At 40.7% G+C, this 23681-nt stretch overlaps 1 protein-coding gene across 1 annotated transcript; it reads right to left on the bottom strand.

The window, feature by feature from the left end:
• On the bottom strand, positions 1 to 23450 carry LOC145890423 (uncharacterized). The gene is made up of 21 exons (XM_082981459.1): positions 23336 to 23450; positions 18514 to 18593; positions 17460 to 17599; positions 14916 to 15039; positions 14268 to 14489; positions 13675 to 13812; positions 13177 to 13365; positions 12609 to 12790; positions 9814 to 9979; positions 9455 to 9541; positions 9267 to 9364; positions 9059 to 9095; positions 5716 to 8832; positions 4051 to 5658; positions 3539 to 3663; positions 3211 to 3354; positions 2495 to 2700; positions 2114 to 2288; positions 1424 to 1657; positions 836 to 974; positions 1 to 573 (listed from the first exon to the last, which is right to left on the bottom strand). Exons 2-21 carry the CDS (start codon positions 18566 to 18568, stop codon positions 68 to 70), a joined length of 7692 nt encoding a protein of 2563 aa, XP_082837585.1. The 5' UTR covers positions 18569 to 18593; positions 23336 to 23450; the 3' UTR covers positions 1 to 67.
• Positions 23451 to 23681: the final 231 nt, after the last annotated feature.

Consider the following 23681-nt stretch of genomic DNA (forward strand, 5'->3'; position numbering starts at 1 on the left):
ATTATGCGTCTCTATCGGACTGCGAAGCGTGAACTTTATTCGAATAAGACGAGCGCAGAAGCTCAGCTCACAAATATGAACTGCACTGCTCTCCGATGACATCTATCGTAACACTTTCGCTCGTCGCACGACCGCTAGAGGCGGTTGCAAGCACTTCGGGAGGCGGGGCTGGGAATTGATCCACGCCTTCTTCCGCCTCGCGGAGTTCAGTGGTCGAGGAGAAAAAGTTCGAGTTGTCGTAACCGAATCTTCCCGGAGAGAGGGTGGAAATGGCGGGCGACATCGACAAAGGACTCGCGCATCGCGAAGAGCTGAACGTGCTCATACTCGAATTGCTCCTTCCCACTTTGAAGGAGTCTTCCACGTGCTCGCCACTCGGGCTTCCGAATCCACGTGACTCGAATGGCGTCTGCGAAACGTTCGCGGCTCCCGCCAGCTGCTTGTTGCGCCTCCTCTGCCTCCTCAAGCGGACCAACACGCAGATTATGACGACACAACAGAAAACGATTATGACGCTCAGGGAAATCACCAGGACGAGGACTGTGGTCTCTTCGAGGATTGATCCACTGGAAGCTGAAAAGAAACATTGTTGCTTGACGAAAAATGTTTTTTTGCAAGATTCTTAGCAACTGTAAGATCTGTAATAAGGGATTTTTGTGGCCAACCGATGTTTTGCTTAACCTTATGTTTTACTTCTCTATAAAAGGTGAACTTTATTGAACAAATCCATTGAGAGGGTAATGATTTTGTAATCAACTTTTCTATTTTCGGTATTGCCAACCGAAAACATCTAATAGTTTATACATACTGTACAAAGGAAATGAGGACGCCTTACTTGTCGATTCTCTCGCCTGTGGATCAGAAGTGGTGACGTTATATTTCTTCCCGACCACAATTGGTCCAGCGCTCAGGATATGTAGCCCGCCTTTCTTCTTCTCAGAGTCTCTCCTGACTCTCGAATTGCCTGTGCAGTTCTGCGTAATCAATATGGACATTTGATAAGCGTAAAAACGAAGCAATAGCCAAGTCTTGGCATGGTTGGAACTAAAACGGATTTAAGGTTTTGCCCAATGTTGTTTGGATGCCCAGAACTAGTTACAGAATTTGCGTTTTATAGCGGGCGGAACAACAGAGAGGAGGAATTTAACGAAACAAGCGCACTTACAAGTGAAGGCCGAAAAAGGTAAAATAAAAAACTAAACTATAATTGTTATTGTATTTTATGCAACGTATGATCTTGAGTTTGAATGAGGCTGTAATGCAATGTATGAACTTGAGTTTGACTTAGTCTGTAATGCGACGTATGACCTTGAGTTTGACTGAGTCTGCAATGCAACGTGTGACCTTGGGTTTGACTGAGTTTGTAATGCAACGTACGACCTTGGATTTCACAGAGCACATATCACAATCTATCCTGTCTTACCGGTTGACATCCTGCGCCGAAGCAGACTCGGATCTCGCAGTGGAGCCAGACTTCATCAAAGTGAACAAACTTGAAAACGGACCCCTGCCACCTCGACCGTTTGCTCAATCCGTTCTCCAGGATTCGAATCGAGTTATCGAGGCCACCGGGTACAGCGCAGGATTCGGATATGATGTCATACCTCTGCGGGTGGTTGTGATCCCTAACTGGCGTGGCCCAACATTTTCGAACGACCTGAATCACAAAACAAATATATTTCAAGGAGGCATTAAGGTCTTTTTAAACAACATTGGTGCTGTGCGCGTGGTCGATTCACTTTTTTGCAACAAAACCACAGAATATTTTTTGAAAACTGAAAATAAGTTTTGACCACCAGGTATCATGATGAATTACTTTTCTGACGTTCTTCTTAAGAAAATTAACAAAAATACACCTATTGTTTGAAAAGATTGTTTTTTTACCGGAAGAACATCAGATTAGTAATTCAGAAGTTGATATATATATATATGTTTACTGTTGTTCTTTCTATACGGTATGCAGCAACTATCGGGAAAAATGAGGTTAGCGAAACCATTTTTTTTAAAACCACACCAATCAAGGCAAATAATCAAATAAGTTCTCAGAAAAGCTTGGCAGCAGAGTTCGATTTTTCTCTGTCACAATTTTGGTTAAAAGGACATTTCCGCTTACCATGTACGTATTTGGATCACGTGATTCCAAAAGGTTTATTCCAACGTACAGGCTCTCATCCATGGCCAATTCTGGAGGTCTAATGTAGGGATCTTCGAATGATTCTGTCTTGTACAACTGCATGAGGGCTGAGAACTGACCGTGGCCCGATACGTTGAAAGTGAGCATGTGCATTCTGGTGAAGGGAGTTGAGAAAGTGTTAGCCACACAACGAATGAATTAGGTAGGGCACAACTTTAACACGATACAACTTATAAAATGAAAGATAAGAAGGTGTTGGTAGCTGGACGTTTGGTGGTTGGATTCAGGGCTCTGGCTTTTGTATTTAAGACCATACACTCTTGACAAATTATGAACTGAATAGCAGTTAGTTTCACTTACTTGATTTGCGGCAAGAATGGGGTGCTCACGTTCACATCGATTGGAAAAGTACACCAGATGTTCATGTGTACGAACACCATGGGCAGTCGAGCGAGACGGTTCCCGAGGATCACCTGACCCTGGTTGTCGGTTATGCTTTTCAGCCACTGGGAACGCCGTTGAGAGTTTGAGACGACATTGGTGAAGTTTACGTGCGTTTCGTTGATCTGAGAAGCAAATGTTTATGGTTGATGTGTGATGCACATTTTGTAAGAGGAACAACTAGTTGCGGAAACTGATGATGCCTTGGCGGCGAAATATGTTTTTTCTAAATAAAATCATCTGAGGAGCTGTCAGCTATGATCGCTCTTGGAATATTTCATAGTAATGTTAGATATACGGTAAACGATAACCAGCCTGCTGGAATTACGTTTTCTTTGCATTACACTTACTTTCATAAGGTTATTTTAATTTGTATTACTGTGAACAAATTTGTAGCTAGTATTATTGCAAATGTCTCATTAAACTCCTTGTAAACGGCCGAGTGGGCAACTAAAAAACAGCAGTTACTGTTAACTACTCTCCATTCCTACGAAAACGCATCAGAGTTTTCATCGAAACTGGCATAAAATTACATGACGTACATCTTACAACGAGCCTTCTTCAACGGGACTTTTGTATATGGGAAAGTTGGAAATGAAAAACGGCAAAATTATGTATGTAGTGATGTGATTTACCTCGACTTCAGTGCCACAGTCAAGTATATCGGGAGCAATCGTGTAACGATAATAAGTATCGTGTTCAATTCCTCTGCATCTCGGATCCGCGTGATCGTTTAAATGGAGCGGTCCATACTTTGACTCGTACTCTCCAATCACCGACTGAAATATCAAAAATAATATTTAAAAAAAAATTAAGGGAAAAAAGGTAAAGTTTTGAATTAAACACGAGTTCAAGGTCAAGAAAATCACATAGTATTTGCACGAATTTAGTTAAATAAATTCAAATATGCAAAACCAAGCTTCAACATTGTCACAACTCTACATCAAAAGATATGATTCTTACCTTGTCCACCAATATTGTAATATTGTCCGGTTTACAAATAGTTTTAAATCCACTTTTAATCGGGACTGTCTTTCCTCTTTCAGTCACGGAAATGGTGCTTCCCCCGTTGGTGGTTGTACCATTTTCTGTGGAGGGGAAAATATTGGTTGTTTTAAATGTTTTTCACCCCGGTTATAAGGGGATTTCTTGAGTGTTGTAAAATGATAATGACATGCAAAATGACAACGATGAATTTGACAATCGTGCATCATGCTGCTACGCAGTGCCTGCAATGCATGTTTGCTGGAAGAAAAGAGTTGATTTATTGTAATTTCCGAGTACATGAACGATTTTTTTCCAAATCCGTCTTAACTATTGGAGGAAAACACCTTCCAATGAAACAAATTTATGATATTTTGTTCTTAACTATACAACGAGCAATTCTGGGTAAGATAGTTGAAAATTGGTATAAAAGTGACTTAGTTGATATAATGTAATGATTAAATGTACTACGAGCGTACGTGGTATTATACCTTCATAGGAAGACGTAGTTGATTGGATGGAGCTTTTAGTCGCCAACGATGTGCTCATGTTGGGTTCCGTCACTTTAGTTTCGTCTGGATCTTTACCCTCTGGATCGTTCGGCTTCACCTCAGTGGTGGAAGACGTTGAACCCGGGGAAGTTGACGGAGAGTTTTGAACAGAACTTGAGGTGGGGGATCGTGGGGTTGAAGGGACAGTGGAAGAAGACCCGGGCAAGGAAGATGAAATTGTTGGTTGGGTACTTGTGACAGACTCATGGGTTGTCTTGGTCGATGTTGCAACAGGATTTGCCGTAACGTCGACAGTGGAAGACTTAACTGTTGTGGAAACTACAGTGGAAGTAGTGGTGCTTTCGCTTTTTTCTGGTAAGCCAGATGTGGTTGCTGTACTTGCTTTGGACACCACAGAAGTTTTTGTACTAGTGCTAGATGTAGTTTGGGTGACCGGTGTGTTTGGTGTGGCTGAGACTGTAGCGCTCATTGGTTGAGTTGACGTAGGCGTTAAATGAATATCTGATGTTACAGTAGCAGTGGAAGACGAGGAAGTCACCGATCCTTTGGTGTTGGAAGACGTAACCACGTTCGAAATAGTAGTGATTTGCGAAGCTTGGGAAGACAAGGTACTCTGTACGCTAGCAGTGCTGGAGAGTGATGAAGTTTTACCATCTGTGGAAACAGTACTGATTGTAAGAGGCGACGAGGTGGACGACGCAGGTGATTCTGTAGAAAACGTCGTGGAAGATTTAGCATCTTTCGTGGAAGCACTCGAAACTATGGAAGAGGTTGGAATTGATCCAGGTGACGTGGTAGGTTCAACAGCAATTCGATCTGTGGTCACTGTTGCTTTCGTTTCAGGAGTTGATGGCTTGTGTGTGGAAGTTGATTTGATCACTTCGGATGTTGTCGTTTGGGGCAAAATAGTTGTGGTGTCGTTATCACTTCCGTCCCTTGGTATAGGAATGTCTTTTGTTGTGGCTGGTTCAATTGTACTAATAGTGATCAAACTACTGGTGGCCGTTACTGTGTTTCCTTCGGGAGACGTTGAGATAGAAGTTTCAGAAAGAGTCTGGGTATGCATTGTTGTGGTTCGGCTTTCAATTGCCTTTGTTGACGTTTCCGATCCGCCCTCTGTTGTTGTGCTTAATGTCTGGGCTGTTGTCGGTTTCGTAGAACTCAAGTTTTCTGTTGTCGATCTGCTCCCCGTATCTGTTGATGAAGCTCTCCCCGTGGTAACTGTAGTTTTTGTTGCCATAGGAGTTGAGGACGTGATAATTTTACTTGTTTCAATCTTTGCGGTTGTCGTTCCAGCACTTGATGGTGCTGTCGAGCTAGGATTTTCTTCTGTGGACGTTGGGACAGAAGCTCTTGAAACTGGCTTGGTATGTGTTGTAGAAGATGTTGTCGTTTTGGTGGAGAGTGTTGTGTCTTGTTCGACCGTCTTCGTTGCAGCAGACGAGGCGATGCCCCGCGTAGTTGCCTTTTCACTTGTTGGTACCAACGATGTCGCCTCTGTGGTGGTTGGTTTGGCTGATTGTGTGTTACTTGTAGCAGTTGATGTTAAAAGGGAAGAAGTGGAAGATTTCTCACTGGTGGTTTGCCCTGTTGTTGTTGTTGTTGTTGGGTTTTCAATTGCTTTTGTTGATGTTTCTGATTTGCCTTGTGTTGTACTCATGGTGGGAGCTGCTGTTGTTCCTTTAAAACCTTTTCCTGTGGTTGATTTGCTTCCTGTGTCTGTTGATGAAGTAAATGTGGATTTTGTTTCCACACGAGTGGGGGCAGTGGTAATTTTACTGGTTTCAATGTTTTTAGTCGCCGTTGCAGCACTTGATGGCGCTGTTGGGGTACTGCGTTGTTCAGAAGTAGTTAATGTCGACCTGATTGTGGTCGTTTGTGGATTTCCTTCCGGGGCCGTCGAAATTGAAGTGTCAGAAACTCTCGTTGTCTGTGCACTCCTAGAGGAAGTGGTGCTGGTAACCGTTGACACTTTTCCTGATGAGGTGGAGCTGGTGGAGGTGGTGGTGGAGGATGGTTCACTTGTGGTGAATGGTTCCTCAACCAATTTATCAGGGCCCTCTGAACTGGTCGTTTTAGAGGAAGTGACGTCGCTAGTCGTAGTAGGTGACGTCACAGTGGGATCAGTTTTGATTTCCGGTTCTTCTGATGTTGAGGTCACTGAACTGACTGTAACTGCCATAGTTTTAGTTGTCGTTGGTTTCGTTTGAACACTGGTGGAAGAGGAAGAAAGAGTGGGTTTTGGTGGTTCATGTGTGGTTGTTGATCTACCAGCATCTGGGCTGGTGTTTTCTAATACTCTTGTTGAAGTTGTTTCTGTTACTGTAGTCGATGTGGATGAAACTTCTTGCGGTGTTGGCCTGTTTGATTCGGTTGCTGTAGATTTAGTGGATGTCATAGTAGTGGTTTCCACGGGAACCGGTTTTGGTTCCTTGGCCGTTGTTGTTTCTGTGCTAACCGATACGGTAGTTTTCCTTGTTTTTGGAGAGGATGTTTGTGTAACTTTTGCACTGGTAGTCGAAGTTCTATGTTGTTCTGTTGTAAGCTCGGGTTTGTCTGTTATTTTTAAAGTAGTTTTAGAACTAGAACTTTCTGGAACCGAAGTAGGAAATGACTGTTTGTTTTGTTCTGTAGTTGACCTGATAGTGCTGGTAACATTTCCTACTTTCAAAGTGCTTTTGTCAGGTACAGCTCCAACAGTGGACACGGTAACGACGTCTATTGCTTCTGTTGTTGTTTCAGCAACTCCCTTTGTTGACGTCAGGGTCGAAGAAGGATTTTCTCCTTCTGTGACCCACCCAGTTCTTCTCGTAGGTTCGACTTCGGTAAACGGCGTTTTCGATGAGGTTACTACTGCAGAACTTGTTGAATCCAAACCTGGTGTTGAAACCGGTTGAGTTGTGGAAGAAATCGAAGATGTCTCAGTTTGTCCTGCTTCCGTTGTTGAAGAGACAATTGCTGTGGAGTCTGTAGTCGGTGTTCTGGTTGTTGATGTTTGACTTGGCAAAGACTCGGTAGCTCTCGATGAAACAATGGTCGAAGTCTTAGATTCAATAGAAGTTGTTTTAATTTTAGTCTCAGTTGTTCCCTCCGCTTGAGATGTCGCTATTTCAGTTGTAGATCTTAAGGTTGAGGAGAGATTTGGACTCGAAACAGTGGTAGGAGAAACCTTTTCGGATTCGGGCGTGGACGATTTCTTCGTGGTTACATGTATTCCCGTGGTTGCTGATGTTGAACCTGTGGTTGATGTTGTTGTGGTTGGTGGTGTTCCAGTTACTGACTTTGTTTTCGTTGAAAGTGTTGATTCTTGTGTAACAATTTGCTCCGTTGTTGCTGAGGCAGTATTGCCATTAGTAGTTGTTCTTGGTATTATAGATGATGTTGTCAGTTTGGTGGAGGCTGTGGAGTCCGTATCTGTGGCAACTGATGTTATGGGGACCTGCGTTGTTACTTTTTCACTTGTTGGCGCCAAAGATGTTTCCTCTGTGCTGGTTGGTTTGACTGATTGTGTTTTACTTGTGGCAGTTGATGTTGAAAGGGAAGGAGTGGAAGATTTCTCACTGGGGATTTCCTTTGTTGTTGTTGGGTTTTCAATTGCTTTTGTTGCCTCTGTTGTTGTGCTCATAGTCATCGCTGTTACCTCTTTGGTGGTGGATTTCATTGATTGGGGGTCGTTTGTAGAGGTTGGTGTTGAAGATTTCGTACTGGTTGTATGGGTTTTGACCGGTGATACTTGTGTTGTTGTGCTCGATTTTTTGGCTGTTGTCCTTTCAGTGGAACTCCAGTTTTCTGTGGTTAATCTCCCCTCTTTTTCTGTCGATGAGGCTCGTTCCGTTGTAACTGTAGGCTTTGTTTCCCAAGGAGTTGAGGAGGTGGTAATTTTACCGGTTCTCCAGTTTTCAGTTGTTGTTGCAGCACTAGATGGCGCTGTTGGGATGACAGTGTGTTCGGTTGACTGTTTGGTAGATATTGTCGTTGATGTGGATGGTTCGCTTGTTTTCACGTTTTCAATTACTTCCGATGTTGTTAGTGGACGTTCTTTGGTTGTGGACGCTGTAATTTCGGTAGGAGTGGTGCTTGGTGTCGACAAAGGTTTAGTTGAAATTTTAGTAGATTTCGTTGTTGTCGAAGATTCCTTAACTTTTGTGGTTGTTGTTTCTGCAGAAGGCAACGGAACCTTGATGGTAGTTGACACCCATTTTTGTGTAGAAGATGTGGAAGTGACTGTAGTTGTTGTTGATGGAGATTCTTTCGTTGTGGACTTCTCGACCAATCTTTCCACGTCCTCGGTAGTTGTAACTTTCATTGTCGTTGGTGTGGAAATCGTTGTAGTTGTGGTGATCGGGGTTGAGCCTACAGGCGTTTTGGTAGTGTTTTGTTTTTCATTAGCAGACGTAGAAGTGCTTCTTGGCGTATTTGGATCCTGTCTTGGAGCTGTTGGGTTGCTATTTCTGCTAGTTGGCGTCAAGCGTGTTGTCGTTTGGTCGGGCGGTGTGGTGGAATGTATTTTCGACCAATTTTCTGTGGTTGACGTGGACGCTGATGGTGGTTTCTTGCTCACCGTAGACGTGGGTGACGTGGTTACTCTGCCACTGTAGTAGACAGTGGTCGGAAACGGTTCGATGGTTGGATCCGTGTAAGGTATGGAATGGTGGGAAGGGAGGGTCCGTGTGACCCTTGGACTTGATGGTGTTGGTGTCTCTTCCCACGCAACAGTAGATATTGTAGGTGGTGGAGTCCTTGATGTGGTCGTTGTGGATTCTGTGGGAGAGCATAATCAAGCGTGTACAACATGCGGTTACCACATGAAATGACACCGAAAACTTGCGTTACAAGCTGAGCGGGTTTCCGCTGTATCTTGTTACGCCCATTTTGTACAACATGCATTCGAGAGAGAGACTCTCGCGCTTTATGTAAAATATTTACGTTGGTTCGCAATGAAATGTCCCCTATTATTTCGTGACGTAATGGCAAATAAAAGTCTTACCTGATTTTATGTCAACGATCTTCGATTCCGTTGTTGTCTGTTGATAAAAAAAAATAATTTGTCAGCAAATTACTTAAGATGTCCTTAACTTATAACAAAGAATAAAAATTGTAAATTCACATGTAAAAAACTGCGACCATAGGATTGCCACATTGCGCAATTACGAAATTGTGGAGCAAGCTTTTTTAACCATTAAAAATTCATCTACCTTTTCTGTGTAGGGGGGAGCTTCTGTAAAGTTTTTGAAAATGTCTCTGTCCTTAACTTTGTCGACGTCTTTCGCTGTCGGATTTTCCACTTTGATTTCTGCGGGACCCAGATTGAATGTTAATCAATATTTATTTAAAATTCGTTACATATTGTACAGTTGTATAGATGCAGTAAAACTCAACCAACCTTGCGTTGTGGAGTTTCCCACATTGCTAATCATGGTCGAAAACTCTGTTGCCGTGTCTGGCAATGGAGTTGTAGTCGAATTTGAACCTGAAAATTCGATTTACTAATTTTAAAACCATCCCCAAGATCATTGGCTACAGTGCATTAAAACAATAAATGCAGAATAAAAGCGCGATTGTTTAAAATTGATGACACAGAATTTGGTATTTTAGGCGTTTGTAACATCACAGTTCAAATCTTCCATAAAGATATTTTTGTTGATATTTGTCATGTTTTTTATTAAGACATAACCTTCAAGGTTGTGTTCAAGGACATTAGCGATACCTGCAAAACCACCTCTGCCAGCTATATTTAATTACCTGTCCACACAAAAGCACGTAGAGGCACGCTGTGAATCAAGTTGCTGACGGAAAATATAAGGAGCGAGTACTTTGTGTTGTACTGAAGACCGGTTAACCTCACTTCCGGTTTCCAGATCCTGTGACGTAGTCGGCTGACGTCACGGAGTGTCGGAAAGTAGACAAGCTGGTGAAAAAAATATGCCAATTATGGAATTTTCCTAAAATTTGTACTGCGTAATATAGGTGTTTTTGGAAATACGCAATGAAGACAAAACCATATATTTTGCTCAGCAAGTTTTTGTAATAATTTGTTCAGAAATTGTTTTTATGTTTTTTTTCTGTTTACTGTTTCTCTCTAAAACCTTTTTTGTGTTTCTAAATTAATTTCCTTTGGATGCGACTCTTCGTGTTGAACCATTGCCCTTGTTTAGATTCATTTCACAAACAAAGACGTTATCGCATACCATCAGTGTTGGTCGTAAATCACACAGTATGTTAAAATGAATGTTTCATCAAACATCTGGTAGGTTCAGCTCCTACTCACCACGCGGCTGTTTAATTTACTTTTACAACCTCCCGTCTACCTTCGCATTAAATATTTATTACCAAGGTCACAACGTCGAACTTTCGTTGAGCGGAAAGCATTTCGACCATCTTACCGCGTATGTGGAAAGAATGCAGAAAATTAAACGTACAACATTGAAAGCAAGTTATGCGAGTGTAACACAACCTGGCATTCGCGGACACCGATTGGAACATAGTTTAAGGTTCTGCTCTTCCCAATTCGAATTGTTGCAACAATATACTCTGTTTATTCAACGAATTGTGAAACTCATTTGGTCCCAATAGCATCAGGCAAATGGAAGTTAGGTGTGGGCTTGGTGATTTAAAAAAAGAAATCCTTGACTATTAAAGGTTGGGAACCACTGAACTGGAGCGACCCAAGTTGAAAAACAATGCACTTACATTGTTTCGCTCTGCATGGTCATTATTAAAGGAAATGTGAGGGCCATTGACTTCCCTGTAGGTCAAAGGTGTACCGATACCCTTCCCATATTAAGTTGCACATATCAAGCGATAATTAGGACGGAAAATTGCCGTTTTGTCAATAACATAAATGGATGTACACTCTTTGCCTTGCTGGTAATTATTCGCAATTAAAGCTTGTCCTCTCCAACCAGGAGGCGCCGCCAGCACAAAGTATGCCGTCATAAAACCCATTGTTTTCAAACATGAACGTCATAATCAGATTTATATGAGATTCTGGGCGGATTTTGAGCATGGCCTTGTACATATTTGGTCAGCCAGGACCAACATTACAGCAAAACGACAACAAACAGCTCGATGCTGGTAACGCAAACTCATGCCATGATAATCTATATCGTTTAAAGATAACTCTTTTAAAGATTTCGGAACTAAACGTTTCAGTTAAATTTTGTAGTTTAAGATAACATTGCTGGTTTGAATTGTCATACAAAGGTGAATGGCAGTTAAGAAACATAGCAGGTTGAAGTAAAGATACCTGGAAATTTATTATAGATATTTCTTTTCCAAAAACACTGATTTGCCGACTTTAAATTACGGTATCGTAGCAATCCTTTCCTCGGATTTGTTTAAGTTACCAATAAGGCACCAGCATAATTAGGGGTGCCCATACAAATCTGCCAGGGCAACAATTAATGTCAAACAAACGTAAACTTACACGTAGGACGGAGAAAATTTTGCGCAAATTGCTCATTGTCCCGTCGTGGCCGCTATTAACCCTAAACATTCGTCACAATTAAACATACAATTTCTCGATTGTTTCGTCAGACTGGCGTTTGTGACGTGATAAGGTGTTGTAATTTGGTCGAGTACAGTGTTGGTAGTACTTAATGTCTATTTCACATTGATGAGAAAGTTGTTTTCATTAGTTAAATAAGTTTCCGACGATATCTAATCAAACAACTTAAAAGCTGAAATACGTGCAATTATTTTAACAAGACAGACACGATGATGCTATTCAAGATTTCTTCTCCAAACCGTTTTTACTTGATTGCATACACGGTGTAGTTGGTAATGTATTCTGGCACGGTCTCATACGAAGGCTGTTATTAAGAAGGAAATTACTATTTTCCGCGCAGCATCCAGACATTCTGTAACCGGGCATTAAAAGAGATGAAAATTGCTTTAAAATTCGCGAACGTCTCGTTGAACCTGTGTTCCGGATCTTAGCAGACAGAAAAATCGCGACTTTGGACCACAGAACACTCGAATCGCCAACAAAAGCCGGCGAATCCACACGAACTTTTCCCTTTGGCGATGTGTTCTTGTTTTAATTGAATGGTTGGAAGAGTTTGGAGGAATCGCAAGCAACTACAAGAGTCGCAATTATCTCAAGTCGTGGGCGTGAATTAAGTTTGACTCAACTGACAAAGATGCGAGGTTAACGCAATACAGAAAAAGATGAGATTCTCACGATTCGCGCGCTTCGCGAAACAAAACGAGGCGTTGTTAAATTCCATTACGATTCAGTTGGATCACATTCAGTTTGGGAAAGATTACACAACTAAATTAAATCCGTTTATTTTGTTAAATAACATGGCCTTTGTGGAAAAATTGTGTTCCGCAAGGCAAAATACTTTGCGCAATAACTAATATACAGTACGACTGATCTGAACTACACGAGCAACTACTCAATCCGAAACGTAAAAGAAATGCTTGTTTTCCTCACAATTTTCCTTTCACACACTCAAGAAATGACACTGGTTAAACTTCACTAAAGTTTCCACATCAGAAAAAAACACTTTGTTTTTAAAGAAACTTCCACCAACCTCGTAGTAGTCAAGGCGACCAGGGGGACGTTGCCAGGAAACGATCAGTGAGTTGGTTTTAACATCCCTAGTGAGGACGGGACGCAGAGGAGTTGCAGGAGGAGTGATGATCTGCTTCTTGCGAGGTTTGAAACTGAGCACACCGAACGATACGCTGAACACGTCCACGTCATATATTGAACCTAAAGTAATAAGTGAACAAACGTGGTGAAAGTTGTATAGAGGTCAAAGCAAGGACGTTTTCAGCTGCTTTATTTCACAATCCAAAAGATGCTGCAGTTTTTCAACAATTACTTCAAGAATTATCATGTCGATATTTGTGTACATGTACTGCAGTTTTAGATATTTGACTTGTTTAATGGACTGACAATTCATTAGGCACAGCACACAATAAAAATATAACTATGAAACACATTGACTACGTTTTGTTTAATTTGTCGCTGAACAACAGACTATGAGGTTTGGTTGTGAAACATCCAATTCTTATTGGCAGCCCCAAAACATTAAATGATCAAAATCCTAAACTGGCGAAAAATGCAACCAAATTCATTCAACAACCATCACTGACCTGGGGTTAAACCTACGATCAACCTCCGTTTATCGGTTCGTTCGTTTGGCTCGAGCACGGTGCTGCCCTCCACCGGCGTAAACTCTACCAGGAAGTCGTCCAGGATTCCGCGATGTGGTTGTTCCCATGACAACACGACGTCGGTGGGAGAGATTTGGGCCACTTTTATTTCGCTCGGAATCTCGGGAGCTGTGATGGAAAAAGAATATTTTTGAGCAAAAATGTTTGAATGAATGATTTTTTGGGTGAATAAGTTAAAACTAATACACCTGCCCTAACATTATTCTTTCATATTTTAACAAGTTTATAAACATGTCACCTATAACTACTGGCTTATAATTATCAAACTAACAATAATTATTATTGTTGACATATCCAAAATCAAAAGCAGCCTGTATAGATCAACAACAACGTTGTATGGAGTCTTTAAAGACGGCTGCAACTTGAGATGTGGATGATGTGGATTAAACGGACTCTTTGCAAGCCTTCATAACTTACGCATCCTTTCTCCGATCGTCGCCGTTTCACTTGCAGTTCCCTTCATCATGGTTCGAGCGCCGAAAGTGTAGAAGATTCCAGGAGTTAAATCCCAAATTATCCGGCGTTTTTGTAATGGCTGAGGAACAGGCCTCGAACCTGATAGATGGAAACGAGTTTTAATGAACAAGATTTTACAACAAATAATGTACATAAATATGCTGATACAAGGATGTGCATTCTATCGATGCAAACGAAGATAACACTTGTAACAATGTAACATAAAGGATTGGTGCTAAATTAAAGTTTTCTCAGAAACGCCAACTTCTATATTATATTCAATTGTTTTGACATTTTAATATGGCGGCTAATAACAAGGTAGTTCTGACGATGTTCGCGGGACATCCGCCAAATTACTTCCCACAAATGATACCCGGGTAACCTTCCACTTGTTCAAGGTGAAAACCAATGACATAACCGCATAAAACGGGCCGACGAACATTCCTAACCAAAAATACCACATGGGTAGGGTCGATAGCAATCTACACCACCTGCACCGTCAATTGTCACACCGCGGATAACAGGGTGTCTCATCAATTAAGTACTCCACCTACCCTGTAATTTAATAGGCAGCCGAACTTGGCCGTCGTTGGGTGAAACGTCAACGTCGAAGTTATCGAATCGCGTGGTTCCAATTTGGGGGTCGTCGGGCCCTTTCCAGGATAGGACGGCTCCGTATATCGGGTACATCATGGTCTTGTTACCGCTTACCCGATGCTCCGTTAATATCGGATTGACGAAACGCGAAAGACGGAGTTCGTATGGCGGGAGAGGTCCTGTGGGACGGAGGACGTTTGTTAGGAATATAATGTTCACTGTGGGATTGAAGTTTCACAAAGCTAAAAGTCCCAATAGACTCTTTGGTATTGGATTAAAACCAAAATATTAAAAAACGTGTGAATTTTCGAAATATTTTTTTTTAACATAAGCAAGTAGACGTTGTTTGTTAGTTTAAAACAGCTCACAATAATTTAGGATCAGGAACGTCTACAGAAGATAAATCTCTATTTAAATACATCAGAGTTAATTAAATTAGTTATGTTTGTATATTTCGTAACCACCACCTATACAATGTTCCTTGATTTTAGACAACTTCTAAGTCACCAAGCTGCACTGATGAAACCCAAAATGACGAAACAGTGGCAAGGTCTGCAGCTTACTAATAAGTTATTTTCCTTGATATTTTCATAAAGGTTGCTTACTTGTGGTGACGATAGTGGTGGCGGGAGGACTGATTATTCCATCACTCGTCACGGCGTACACTGTTACCTCATAATCCTTTCCCGGCACCAGGTCAACCCAAGTCGTCACAGTTTCGTTAATAAACTGCACGTAGCATAAGGGTTAAGATTTCGTTCAATCAAATTACTGGTTTTCTTCGTATCATATCAAACATAATTTAACTTTGTGTTTTTCTAAAAAGCAACTTATAAATCTTTTGTGGCATAATGGTTGTTATAGTTGTTAACAAAATTCATTATACATAATTTGACAATTTCCATTCTTTGTCCTCCGTGATAACTACGCCCCTTACATAAACATAACGCCCAAACAATCGTTAAGGTCGTGCAGTTACAACGTCAAAGTGCTGGTGTAGAACGTAAAAGTACCAGAAGCATAAATTAAAACAGAGACCTCGTCGTTGGCTTAGCGGCAAGATTGACTAATTTCTAATTGTTTCCAGTTATTCGGTACATCAAACCAATGGGCAATTTTCTTGAAATCGACACATGCCTTACCAACAATACAATATGACGAACATATAGTTACCACAAAAGCTCTAACAGTAAAAATACATATATTGCCACGGAACCGCTTTAGACACAACAAACGCCCACTTTCACTGAGAAACAGGTTTTCTTGCAAACCATCACGTGAATTTTTTACATGTGTGCAAACAGACAAACCAACATCGATACTGTTTTATATTTCGAGTGTATGAGGCTATTTGTGGAAAGAAACGTTGTTTTACTGCATGAAATTATTTTCTCTACTTTGTAAACAAATGCAACATTGATTCGGACAAGTTATGTAAAAAAAAAACCTTGAGCCATTTGTCGTTGTAACTGTGTTTTTCTGCCCACAGTTAGAATATCTCGCCTGCAATTAGCCATCGTCAGTAACACTTAAGCCCATGTTTGGTGATTCTGACACTTTATCATAGAGTTGGTTTGGACAAGCTTGTGTTTATACGCAATACAACTCACTCAAATGACGTCAATTTACTGAGCTTGATCTTTATCGAGATTATGGATACTGTTATATTACGTCATGGAATGCAGAAAATCGTATGTAAACGTACTACGTAAGTTATGTTGGAGTACAAGGTCTGGAACCTATGGCTATTTTCGAGGAATGGGATTATCCCCCGTGTAATACGTGGCAGTATTGAGGTTTGGAGAAAGGTGCATTCATGTCGTGTGTTTTTCAGCTAACTCGTAATGAATGTGGAAAAATGTTAATTTTGTGTCCCAATAATCGTAACTTCCAACATGAGATTTTGCTCAAAAACTGCGTCACAAACTTGACGTAAACGATTTCGCTCTGCGACTTGGAAGAGAGTCACATAGATTATCCAACTATCTAAACTTGTGCTTTAACCTAAAGCAATAAGGATGAGTTTAGCTCGGAGATTTGATTCACGTGATATATCTGCAGTGAAAATGCGCCGCGGGTATTTTCACTCACAAATATATATTTTAGAATATGTGGAGTTGCAGCCAAATTTTACCTGTGACAACATACTTTCGATATGTAGAGAGGCGTAAAATAACTTTAGCACCTTTTTACGTCACACTGGACGTGCGCAGGGCAGACATATGTGAAATAAACAACGATCAGTTACAACTGCACATTGATCACATCAAGTCAAGCACAAAGCCAGTCAGGTCATAAAAACATCTCGCGGTCGATGGGAATCGCGATACAGAATCGCGACACAATAGAAAGATCGCGATCAAACGTCGTGCAAAGCTGCTCACGCGATCGGGCCGCACATACAGTTGTTTACAACACATACAAGCACGCCTGAAGCTTGTACTTACTGCCAGGAGGCAAGGTTTCAGGGCTTCAACACGCTTGGAGTGCATAAAAATCATATTGCACTTTAAATGATGACGTCACGAAAGGTAATGATGACTGTTGGTTTACGGACATAAATCCATTAGTTTACCCGACGTGCGCGATTTTGTACAACTACTTGCAGGATAAAGTGAATTAGTTTTTGCCTGTGCGAGAAAATCTTTGTTCTCAACAATTGTTGTTGACTTACCGTAGTAGGCTTATGTTGATGCTTTTGCTTTTCGTTTAATGAAAGCTTTCAGGTATGTTTGTGCCGTACATTCTCGCCCAACATTGTGGTTGTAAAGCAAAATGATGGCGTGTTTCGCAAAGCAACTGTTCGCTACTCGTTTGTTTACACGCAGAAGTTCTTCACCTGGTTTGACTACGAGGCGTGTTAACATCAACAAGTTAACGAGCGACGTTTTAAATAAATAAACAAAGAGGACGTCAGTGGCTTCGAACAACCGCTATTGTTACAGATCGACTAATCGTGAAGATGCTTTTACCAGACATTTAAATATTCACTCTCTTTGATATCACATGGTAATGGTGACGTTTTAAATTCTTTTTTGAAACCAAGGTAATTTTTCTTGTGAAAAATATGTGTTTGAGTCGAATTGTTTCTTATTTGTACCTAATTCGTGTCTAAAATTCTCGAACCTTCTTGATGTAGAAATATTTACCTTTGAAGCTTCTGCGGTTTCCCCCTCGTCCAATGGTGAAATATAAACCTCAAAATATTCCGCTTCTTCGTCTATTGTTCGCCATAAAGCCGAGAAGCTGTGAGTTGAAATTTCGAAGCCTTGCAAGTCGACAGGCGCAGCTGAACAAATACAAGGATTAGTATTACAAGTTATTTGAAATTTAAGTTTCCAACAAAGTGGAAAATGTTATTGAAAACTGCATTTTTTTAATTTAAGAAAAATTCGTTTGAACTTTTGAAAAACGACGTGGAAACTTTTTTTGGTGAAACGAAAAAATGACCAATTTGTTCGGAACGTAAGTGACATATTTTGGAAATGTTTCATCCCTCACGACTGCTTCATTTTCATTAACGACAAAATTAAACCGTATTTCAATAATCTCCAAAGTATTCCGGCCGAGCTTTAAGGAAAAATTTCTTACGTCACCACAAAGTTACGGTTGTTACTCCGAAACTACAGAACGTAAATCAATAGGGAAAAATTTAACCCGCTTTGTTTGCAAACATTCAGAGATTTAAATTTAAAGCATCGAGCAAGAGGTGAACACGACCAAGTCCTCGAAGGACGGCCTGAGGTATCATATTGTGCCCAAAGGCGGTGCCTCACTCGCATGTTTTCATGAATTAGAGGCTCCAGAAACGATCCGCATTATCATAAGGTATGCGGCTTCTATGCACGCGAAGGTTGCAGTCGCCTGGTCGTCTGATGCGGTTAGCGACATTTTACTGAGGGAAATCGTCTACACGAAAAGTGACGTTTTCTCCCAAAAAAGTGCCACAATTTTACACAAATGACGGAAAATCCAGCACTAAACGTTTATTATGGAAATTAACATCCACTTTTCCAGGGCAGAAAATTGCACACAACATTGTCGCAATTTCTTGATAACCTACTGTATTGTGTTATTTTAATTAAGTTATATTTGCAGCCTTGTGCCAAATTGCATATTGATAAAACATTTCGTCCGGAAACAATTTTCATGCATATATAAGTTATGTTAGGTTACTCATATTATTTCCATACGTATACTTACACAGTGCGATGGTTTGATGAAGAAATGCAACGAAAAGATAAAAATTGAACAACATTATTCTGAATTCGGCATTACAGGATCTGAAAATATATAAATAGGTTGTGCGGTTTTCACACAAATATATTTTCAGTATATTTTCTAATACATTGTCCAACCCCATGTCGTTTTGCGAATAAACACACCAAAATATATTTCTCTTTTGAAAAGGTTGTAACTGACACAACAGCTTAAATACTCGTCGCTTTGAAACAACTCTAAACAACTTTCCTTTATTTGTCTGCCAACTGCCAACTTCTTGTCTGCCAATTTAACTGAGAAATTTTGAAAACACAACAAAATTGCGATGCAGAGTCAACCATTTCAACATGCAGATGCAGCCTCAACAACGCTAACTGTCTGCCGCACGTTTTCCGTTCGCTCTCGTAAACGTTGTGACCTAACGTTCAAACCTCCATAGAAATCCCAAGTTACGAAAGGCGCGCGTTAAGTCGGTTTCTCTAATCACCGCCCAAGTCGCGATTCTAAAACACAGTCGTTTGTTTATTGCTTTATGACGAAACACTCGCAAATCAGAAGTCTTTAACGTGTCTGCGGGGGCATAGCCAATCGGCGTATCTTTGGTTAGTAAAGTGACTTTGCATTGTTCCGACGACACGGCGAAGTTGAGAGTAAGTCACCGTGTAAATACGGAATATATCAATCACTTCTGTTATTTTTCCGTTCGTACAAACGACACTTCGTCAAAAACGGCATTCGTGTCACACCACCCCAGGTTTTGCTGCAAATACTTCTTTAAAATATATGCGGCAATATCGGTTTGAAACAGTTCGTTCTGTCGGTAAAAAAGAAACAAAGATAAACTTTTTGTTTCAAAATATTAAAGTTTTCTTCACCGGAGAAACGAATAGTTTAGTATTCATCACGTTACCTGTTGGTCAAAACCTATTTTCATTCCCTATTCACACGGTAACTATATTCTTTTTTTAACAATTTATTACCGTATTTACTCCGTATTTACGCGGTGGCCACAATTGGAATGCAACTTAAGCAAATTTATTTTTAAATTATTTCTGTGATCTGCATACATCCACATACACACGTCTATCTTTCCTATCGGATTTTTCTAATTGCTTCACGACAACCGTTTGGGCTCCAATATCGCCACTTTCTAAACTCATTACTGCACCGAGTCCGAGTCTCACAGTAGATGCGTATTTAAAAATCCGAACCAACCTCACCCTAACTGAAAAAATGCGAATTTCGTTGAACCAATGGGCGGAATGCGAATCGTCGACAAGACAATGAGAATGCTTCCGTCAATTTTAATTCCCAGACGGGGAATCGCTGCGCATTAACGACGCGCCATTACACCCATTATCACCCAAGACAATCGTTCACTTTGTTACGTCACATTGCTCAGCGAGGGGCCGCCCCCAACTTGGCGTCACAAAGCGACCATACGTCAGGATGAGGTCAGGATTTGATGAAGTGAGACGCGGAAAGATTTATGTGGTCTTACACCAAAACATGTCCCTGTTAATAGGGTTCAAATATGTTTATGTGTGAAGAGAACGGACAACTTCCATAAACGGACAACGAACTTCCAGAGTCGTTTACATGATTTCTGCCTGTTTTTTAGAAAGAAATACTGCGTTCGTGTTCATTGCGCTTGTTTTCTTGCAAATAATTTACGATAAAATATAAGTTTTAAAAAATATTAAACTTTAAACTTATTTAACAACTTCGTCCGATGTGAAAAGAATTTACAAATTATTTCATCAAATCAAATCCATTTAAAAATCCAAATTTTACATCCGATAACTTGTGTATTTTCTTTCACAACAGAACAAATTTAAAACTAAATAAAAAAAATATAGCAAGGCGAGTTCAGACCTAATTCGAGCTGTGACTGGTTCTATACTGACAACCTTTTCATACTGAACCGCCCACAAAACGATAAACTTAGTTAACACCATCTCCTCGCTAAGACCTGATCTCGTTTGACACCAAATCGTGAGCTTACTTATTCATCATCTGCATCAAAAACAACCGAACAATAAAATCTTAAGTGCTCGCATCTGCAAGAACGTTAAAAACATCAACAATCGTGATTGATACGTCACAGACGAAGTGCAGAAACCTTTTCCACCTGCGCAGTGGAAGCGAAACGAAGTCGTGATTTCTGTCCTTTTTTCTTCCTCCGTGAAGCCCAGCCCGCTTTAACGGTATTAATTACGCTATTCGCTGTCGGTGCGAATTAAACCGAGCCTCTTGCCAGATTGTGGGTCTCCGCCTTCAACAAGGAAGATCTGGCAAAACCGCCCTTTCGCCGAGATGAGTTCAACCCGAAGTCCTTTCGGCTTTCTGTTTCAACTCGCATATGACCCTTCAGGGTTTGGAAGAAACGCCTGAATTCTATTTGCATTGTTACGTATATTTCATGACGCGAACGCCTGTAGGCATAGACTGCGGTCTTAAACTTTTGAAAAACAATTCACACATGGGCAGTAAAACAAAGCAAATGCATCGCTTTTACAATATTATTTGATTTCATCTTTGCAGTGCTTCTGCCACAAACACGCACTATACGACTTAGGCATGCGTAGCAGCTCCTGCAAACCACTCCAAAGAAGAAATAGGATTATGTGAGGTCTAACCAAATTCCTTGCCTTTGACTAGTTGGGAATACTCGTTGCCTGGGGGTGTTCTCAAACAGGAGCAGAAGGTAATTTTAACCAAAATAAAACTGGCCTTAATGACGATTTTAGGGTTAAACAGACGAAAAAATATATTACGTATAACATACAAGAGGTAAATTACGTCAGTTTTAGGCGAAAACCAGGTTTTTTTATGGGTAATTTCGAAAAATACTGCCAGTCATATTTGTGTAAAAACAAAACGCATACGCGACTATCAATTTAAATTTATTTTTTTCAAATGGCGTTTAACAAAGCAAGCGTTGTTTTCCCACAGAGTGAATGTTATAGATGACCGTCACATTTACGGATCTCACAGTGGCACGTTTTGTGTGTGTCGCAACGAAGGGCTGGAGACAGAGTGTGTACAACACACAGGATGCCAACAATCCGGGAATCGAAACAAGTCGCGTCAATAGCGGTTAATCTCCACGTAAGCACGTAGAGAACATATCCTATTGTGACGTCACAACCGCAAGCGCTTTGCGATGTCAATCAACCTTAAGGTGACCTTGAGCAGATTCAATGTGCTTATTAGGCGGCAGAAAAGGCCGCCTTGGATTGAGGCGGGGAACGCAGAGTCGATGGCCCTACATCGGTTTGTGTGGGGGGGTTTCCGTCTGTGTGCGGATAATTACTTGTGGGCGGAAAGAATTAAGTGCTTGTTGATTTGTCGCTTGCTCGCGCGAAGGTAATTACTCAAAACATGGATGCTTGGAAGCGGATTTTAAATGGATATTTTAGGAAATCTCCGCGCGTCTTTGAGACATGGATGCCAGACGACTCATAACCACAGAATCGATGTTCAAATTCGGCTTGTGTTGACGAAACGAGAATGAGCACGACATTAATAAGTGAACTGATAGTTCCGTTTTCAAAGTTTACCGCGTCGCATGGTTGATTTTTTTAATGAAGAGCAACAAGAAATACTCAAAATTTTAATTATCGGTCGGACGTTTTGGTTTCGCAAATTCAAGTTTGGAAACCACAAGTCAGAATATTGAATGGAACTAAACTAGGAATAGATCGGCTTGCAAATTAGTTGGTCTTATACATTGCCCGTATATGCGAAGTTAAAGTTTAAAATCCAAAGAATCATTCCTATTTCGTAAAACAACAGGTTACGACCTTTTGGACTTATAAAGGTAAAAAAACGTCGTCAGTTACAGGCTGTACTGATGAAACATGATAGGTCGAAACGGTGTGTACAACTCTCTGCAGCTCGCACAGGCAAAAAAAACATTTCAGAAAAACAGAAATGGGAAACACGTTCGTTCCCGGAAAACCGCAGTGGAAAATGTTCGTGATAAAATCTCGATTCGCGCGTTATTGAGTTAAAACCTATTGTTCTTCGAGAGCCACACGACCAATGTGACATCACAATTAATCCTTGTCACTGCGTCAGCAAATCGCATTAGAGATCCGATCCATCCGATTAAAGCGGCGGATGGAATGCTGCTAACCAGCAATTCGACGGAATTGAAATTATTGTGTTTGGTCAAGTGTCTCTGACTTAAGTGCCAATTTGACACCTGTTCATAACCGGACTGAAAAGCATTTTTTTTGCACGCAAATCACAGATAGTAAATACAAATCCGGACTCCCTTATGCACAAAATGTGCTAAAGGACAAGATAAACTTACAAAATCTGACGTTTTCATAACGACTTTTCCAAAAAAATAAGCAAGCAAATGGTGGTACATATAGTATACCAGGGTTTCCCACACCTTTTAGCCCACGACCTTCCAATTATAAAAAATTTTCGTGACCTTTCGTGTTTGACAGGTGGTCGTCTAATGTTAAGATATTTATAGAATAGCAATTTTAATGAAGACAGAAAAACCTTAGGGGTCCAAACCGTTACCCATAAAGTTCGCCGTGCGGCCCATCCCCCATAGGGGGGACCGAGTTTTGGAAACCCTACTTCATGCCACAATTGTCCTTGTCCCTAACTGCTGTTTCGAAAGATTTGTCACCATTTTGTAAACATACGTAAACTGCGTAACACTGAGGTTACCTTGAAAACAAATCAACAAATTCCAAACGACAAAATAATTCAAATCCAAAAGTATAGCGGGTTATTGTAATTTTGGATTGTAATGTTTACGGTGTAACTTTGTCCTTACCTGTTATAGCATCGATGGACCTTCAGCAATAAATCCCGATCGCTGTAGTATTTTACCGAATATGAGTCATCTCCTCTGTGGGTCCGGATATAAGTCAAAGTTTTCTTTTACTTCGAAAGTTGAGTTTTCTCTCTTCCGAATCGCAGCACCAAGAACTACTTACTATTGTGACGTAATAAACCTACTCGAGATCGCATGAAAACAATCTTCTCGAGAAATATATCTAAAAATAGATTTTACTCAAAATTTGCATATGATACTTTATCTAATATGAAACAGCCATTTTCTGGAAGTATTGAGCAATTAACCAAATAAGATTAACCTGAATTGTTTCTCAATATCACCT

This window comes from Ascidia mentula, chromosome 1 (genome assembly GCF_947561715.1).
Source record: "Ascidia mentula chromosome 1, kaAscMent1.1, whole genome shotgun sequence".
Taxonomy (NCBI): domain Eukaryota; kingdom Metazoa; phylum Chordata; class Ascidiacea; order Phlebobranchia; family Ascidiidae; genus Ascidia; species Ascidia mentula.